The sequence below is a fragment of the Arachis hypogaea genome, chromosome 19, assembly GCF_003086295.3.
Source record: "Arachis hypogaea cultivar Tifrunner chromosome 19, arahy.Tifrunner.gnm2.J5K5, whole genome shotgun sequence".
Classification (NCBI taxonomy): Eukaryota; Viridiplantae; Streptophyta; class Magnoliopsida; order Fabales; family Fabaceae; genus Arachis; species Arachis hypogaea.
The window spans coordinates 15884397-15890207 of record NC_092054.1 but is presented as its reverse complement, the minus strand read 5'-3'; the positions used below and the strand labels follow the sequence as shown (position 1 = coordinate 15890207).

At 36.9% G+C, this 5811-nt stretch overlaps 1 protein-coding gene across 4 annotated transcripts; it reads right to left on the bottom strand.

The window, feature by feature from the left end:
* Positions 1–1644: 1644 nt before the first annotated feature.
* Positions 1645–4639, bottom strand: LOC112779721 (uncharacterized). 4 transcript variants are annotated; one of them, XM_072227978.1, is made up of 11 exons: positions 4569–4639; positions 3963–4038; positions 3802–3847; positions 3613–3678; positions 3045–3528; positions 2871–2957; positions 2618–2746; positions 2393–2527; positions 2145–2257; positions 1981–2074; positions 1645–1895 (listed from the first exon to the last, which is right to left on the bottom strand). In XM_072227978.1, the coding sequence occupies exons 5-7, from the start codon at positions 3204–3206 to the stop codon at positions 2669–2671; spliced, it is 327 nt and encodes a 108-aa protein (XP_072084079.1). In that variant the 5' UTR covers positions 3207–3528; positions 3613–3678; positions 3802–3847; positions 3963–4038; positions 4569–4639; the 3' UTR covers positions 1645–1895; positions 1981–2074; positions 2145–2257; positions 2393–2527; positions 2618–2668. The 4 variants fall into 4 exon arrangements, with proteins under 4 accessions (XP_072084079.1, XP_072084078.1, XP_072084080.1 ...); XM_072227977.1 differs by having other exon boundaries at positions 4557–4637; XM_072227979.1 differs by lacking the exon at positions 3802–3847 and having other exon boundaries at positions 4557–4637.
* Positions 4640–5811: the final 1172 nt, after the last annotated feature.

Below are 5811 nucleotides of genomic sequence, written 5' to 3'. Positions count from 1 at the left end.
GCTGAATTTTGGTCTTGCGGACAACAAGTGGCTTTCAGGTAATGTCTTTTTAAAATCTGCAGCAGAGGTGTATATTGCATGTCCCCTCGGGTGTATTTATAGTCTATGTTTGGGTGTATTATGCAGATCTGTACGAACACCGTCACATATGGGTTCCTATCTATCTGGATCACCACTTCTGGGCAGGGATGAGAAGCACACAAAGGAGCGAGAGTATGCATTCATTTTTTAACAAGTATATCACCCAGAACAGCTCGTTTATTCAGTTCGTCAAACAATACGATAATTGCCTCAGAAGCAGGGAGCAAGCAGAGAGAGAATCAGATGCTGCAGATTTTCATACGGTCATACCGTGTGCAACCAAATCCTCCATTGAAGCTCAGTTTCAAGATGCGTACACTCATGCAAAGTTTAGGGAAGTCCAAGCGCAACTCAGAGGAAAGGCGAATTGCATCACCAGATTAAAGAATTCCGCTCTAGGCTATTCAGTATATGAAGTCGGAGAACAAGTTTCCAGCTCAATATTCAACAAGTTCGTGGTTACTTACGACTCAGTTGCAGCCAAAGTAAAATGCCAATGCTTATTATTCGAGTCGAGAGGGATACTGTGCCGTCACGCACTAAGCGTGTTAAGCTTCGAACAAGTAAGCCAAGTGTCCCCTAGATATATACTGGAACGATGGAGCAAGAAGGTAAAGAGGCGACATACACACATCAAGAGCAGCCACGACGAGCCACTGATGGAGCCAAGAAGCAAGAGGTTCGACCAATTGGTTTTTCGTTCGCAAAATATTTGCGAATTTGCATCCGAATCGGAGGAGCTGACTGCAATTCTGCACCGTGCGTACGATAACGTCATTGCCGAGATGGAATCTTTAAAAGCCAAAAGGAAGGGGACATCTTCTTTATCCCACGAAAACGCCAACTTGGAATCCGTTAACGAGCTTCAAAGCACGCCAAGGATTCGAACAAGAGGACGTCCAAAAAATAGGCTAGGTTCAAAGTTGGACAAACAGATCACAAATGCCACAAAGAAGAAGAAGACGAGAGTTTTAAGCGAGGTAAAAGTAATGTTCTTTAAATTTGTGGCGATTGAGTTTATTTTTCTCGTTAATAGTTTAGCTAATGTGTGAGTGTTATATTCAGATAAACCTGTTTGATGCTGCATCAGCGGTGCATTCAAATTCCAGCCAATATCAAGCACACGTTATGAATTATCAGTTCAGGGTACTAGGAGCAGGGGATAACTCTTTGGGTGTATAGTTTTAGAGAATATGGGTGTAAAAGAACTGTTCTTTTGGGTGTATTTTTGTTCATTGACAATTTACATATAGATATATATATAGATACATATAGAACAAAAGCTGTAAAAATTCGCAGGTTATGGGTGTATATTTGATTTGATGTTTTTCTTCATATTTTAGTACATGTAATTCATACATTTTAAATACAGCACAGATAGTTTGGGTGTATATTTTATGCAATCTTGGGTGTATTATTAGGCCTGCGTTGGGTGTAACAGTTTACAATTTGCGTTTATATATGTCTTGATTTTTTCCTTCATATTTTACCACCTGTAATACAGCTTTTGAATACAACACAGACAGTTTAACAGCACAGATAGTTTAACTATGGAAAAAAATATACATGCAATAGAAGTTGTTGATAAATGGCAAATATTTACATCATTTGTTCAATTTACAAACTACCCAGCAGTTGGATTACGCAGTTTCTATATCAGCAGAATTTATCTGACAAAACGGACTCAATAATACAGAGGATGGCTTCGACAGCCTTATAGCACTACTCTCTCTAATTGCCCGATCTCTCTGTTTATTCATCTCACTGAATAGTATCCGGGAAGCATACTCCACTCTATAGTGGTCCACCTCCTCCTACAATTAAAAAGTATATTCTGTTTAAACAGCAATATTAATTCAGTAAAGTAATACAGAGTTATATAGTTCTAAAGACAGTTACCTGTTTCCAATTATCCCATTTATACTTCTCCTTTTTAATGTTTTCCGGCTCAATTAACTCAAGCCACTTCATAACGTAGATAGCGCAGTAATAGCTGAAAACGAAGAAAATAGATTACAAATCTCATTTAGGAAAGTTTAATGTTCAGAGTCACAAATTTATACCTTGTTTTTTGGCCTGATATTGTAACATATGATGCTTTAATTTCCTTCTCCTTCTCGTCTTTCTCCAGAGGTTCCCCGCCGGCATATGCTCTCAATCTTGAAAATACATATCCCTTAAATACCAAAACAAATCAGTAATACACCCGAATGAATGCACAAGATACACCCAACTGAATGGACAACATACACCCAACACAACTAACGAAATAGACTTATCTATTAAAGTAAAGAAGACAGAGGCAACTTACAATGAATTTATTAATCTACTTTCTCTCTTCGCTTGGAGCTTTTTTGTGTAGCGGGTCAAGTATATGACATTTCCGCTTCGTTGTATTTATCAGCCATAACCACCAATGCCCCGAGTGGCAAACAGGTGCAAAAATCTGAAGGATTGCCACATTTCAACAGTGCGTTATTTTATTTGGCATATAAGTAAATAAGCGTACTAACAAATTTAGCAAACAAAAACTTACATATGGATGTGAAGTTAATTTTTTTCTATCTATGAAGGGAATAAAACTCGGTTAGCCTTCCACTCTGAATTCCTTATTCGTTTTCGGTGATATGAATTCCCAATTTGGGTGATCCAAAAGTGCCATGCTCTGCAAGAATTGCGAAACAAGAAATGAAATACTGAAAATACACAACTTACACCCAATCGAACGTAAAAAATACACCCAATTCAATACAAAAAATGCACCCAAAGTTCGTAGAAGTAACACTTACCACAATATCGGGGAGGAGACAGTATATTTGTTCTTGAAACCTCTTTTCATTTTTCTGGTTGAGGATGAGGCAGATGGCAGATACAATCTAGAAATATATGCCGAAATCAATTTTACATTAATAAACATTGCAGTTGACTTTGGTGTAAAAACATTAATGTTATTCTAATATTACCTGAGATTCTATATCACTTTTTGCCTGGAGGGATGCAAGGTGCATACTCATCAAAATGTATTCATCTTGGGCAATGAGAGTGCACATCTCCTCATACTCGTTAGTATTGCCATCTGTGTCTTCCTTCAGTCTCGTCCCCCAGATGTAGCACTTTTGTTTCATATCATCCGTAATCTAATTTATTGCCCCAGGAGTTTCAAACTTCGCAGAACTTTCTCCCCCAGTCTCCCTCTGAATTTGTGGACTTTTGTTTTTTCCCTTCGCCGCACTGCTTGCTATTTTTTGGACCAAATCGTCCAATTATTCTAGCAAATTTGCAGTTTCAAGAGATTTTGCCCTTTTTGTCTCCTGCGTTGACGCCCCCTCCTGGCTTGAATCAGTCAATCCAAGGCTGAATGATGGCACCCCTGGATCTGTTTTAGGAACATAGGTTGCTGTCTGTGCCATCATCAACAGGGCAGCAGCGTCTTCTGCGGCTGGATGACTGCGTCATCATGTATAAGAATAAGAATAAGAATAAGAATATACAGATGATAAGCAAAGATTGATTTTAGTCTGATGAACTTACATTTTAGTTGGAGCTGGGGGAATCGTGGGTGTGGTCTCTTGAAGTTGTTTGGGAGTTTCAGGAGTGCTGCACAGTTACAAAAAATTAATCATGGCGTAAAAAAAACTAATCATGAACAATATACACCCAAACTGTTAGCAAATATACACCCAAACTCTAAACAAATATACACCTAATACTATTTCTTACGTTTCTGTAGTCCCTTCAATCTGTAGCATAGGGGTTGGTTCAAAATCTGTCTCAGTAAAATATGAAATATTTAAAATCTGTCACCTTTTTCAAAATACATAATAACTAAATAACACATTTTTCAAACAAGATATGAAATATTTAAAAATAAAAGTTCTCACCTTTAATCAAAGAAATCACAGTTGTTGGATGATCAATTACTGCCAACTATTTCCATCATGAAAAAGCTTCCGCAACCTAATCAATGCACCAAATTAAAAGACAAATCCAATTAGACAATTTCTAAAAAAAAGAACAATTTAACCTGTCATCAACGTCGGACTTAATAGAACAAAAACACTACAGGAAACGAGCTCTCGCCGTATTATACATGAATAAAAAGGCATGACTTTATTGGATAAATCAATTAAATCCCAAAAATTATCATTAACGCTGTCAAATTTACTAAAAAAAATACAAAACTAACGCTAAATTTCATATTCTAATTGATAACTTATATAGTATCAAATGCTTAAAGGCTACTAGTACAAGGATGAGCAAGTTCTTTGACTTTTATAGTTATAAGTTATGACTTCACTTTTTATTTTTTTAACAACAGCAGAAATATTCATCATACACAGCCACATATATATATATATATATATATATATATATATATATATATATATATATATATATATATATATATCAACGGACTAAGAAAGAGTAAGAGTCGAAGAGAAAGAAAGAAAAAGGTAGAATGGGACAGTACGAACCTCACAACTTACATGAAAGATATGGCGATGGATGTGAGAACACAGAACGGCGCTGCAGATCTCACAAGAATGTTTTAGGGTTTGTTAAAGTCTTCATTAAGTTGCTTTTATAGCTGGTGGAGTGGAGGATAAAATTGGAATAATAAAATGCTGTAAAAAGATAAAATTAAAAAATAAAATTATCCATTTTTTACCCATGATATTTTTAATTGAATAGCATGCCTAAAATGATATTTAAATTTTGAGTATATACTCATTTTGGTTCTCAAAAAATTTCAAACTGAATACTTTAGTCCCTAACTAAAATTAATTACTCGATTGGTTCCTAACAATTAATTCCGTCAGTCACTTAGGTTCTTTACTCCGTTAACTCTAACGGAGAACAAAATAATCCCTGACAACTCTGATAGGGGACAAAATGGTCACTGACAACTCTAACAAGGGACAAAATGATCCCTGACCCCTTTATTCGAAAACGACACTGTTCTTCCCCAATTTTTATCATATCTCGCATAATCCTAACATTCATACTCTCCTTCTTTATCTTCACAGTCTTTTTTTCCATCTTTTCCTTCCTCCTCTTTAACTCCAAGATTAAGCTATGGTATAATTGTCACACGTATCGCACCTATTTCAACATATCATGAACCACACACTTCCTAAATCTCTGCACTTCACCCACCAAAAGCATCCACTTCCACGTCTTCGATAACATCACCTCCAACCCCGACACGTCCACGACATCCTCAAGACCAAGTTCCACAACTACTCCAAGAACACGCCTTTCTCCACTCTCCAGCAAGCAATATAGATTGTTGGACATTAGGACATCATGAGAAGATTCTCCTTCGACATCATATGCAAATTCTCATTTGAAATAGACACTGAGTGCTTCATTCATTCTTTTCCAGAGTCCAAGTTGGCAGACAGCTTTGACCTCGCATCCAAGCTATCAGTACAACGAGCAAAGTCGTCGTTGCCGCTCATATGGAAACTGAAGCGATTACTGAACATTGGTTCAGAGAAGAAGCTAAAGGAAGCGATCAAAGTGGTGGACAATGTGGTCATGGAGATGATAGGGCAGAGGAAGAGGGAGATGACAACGACAACGACGGGTTTTAACAAATCAGACTTGCTGTCTAGATTCATGGGATCCATCGAAGACGATAACTAGTTGAGAGACATAGACATTAGTTTCCTGAGTATGAATTAGTTGAGAACAAGTTGAGGATTTTTTTCTTGTGAACATTAAATT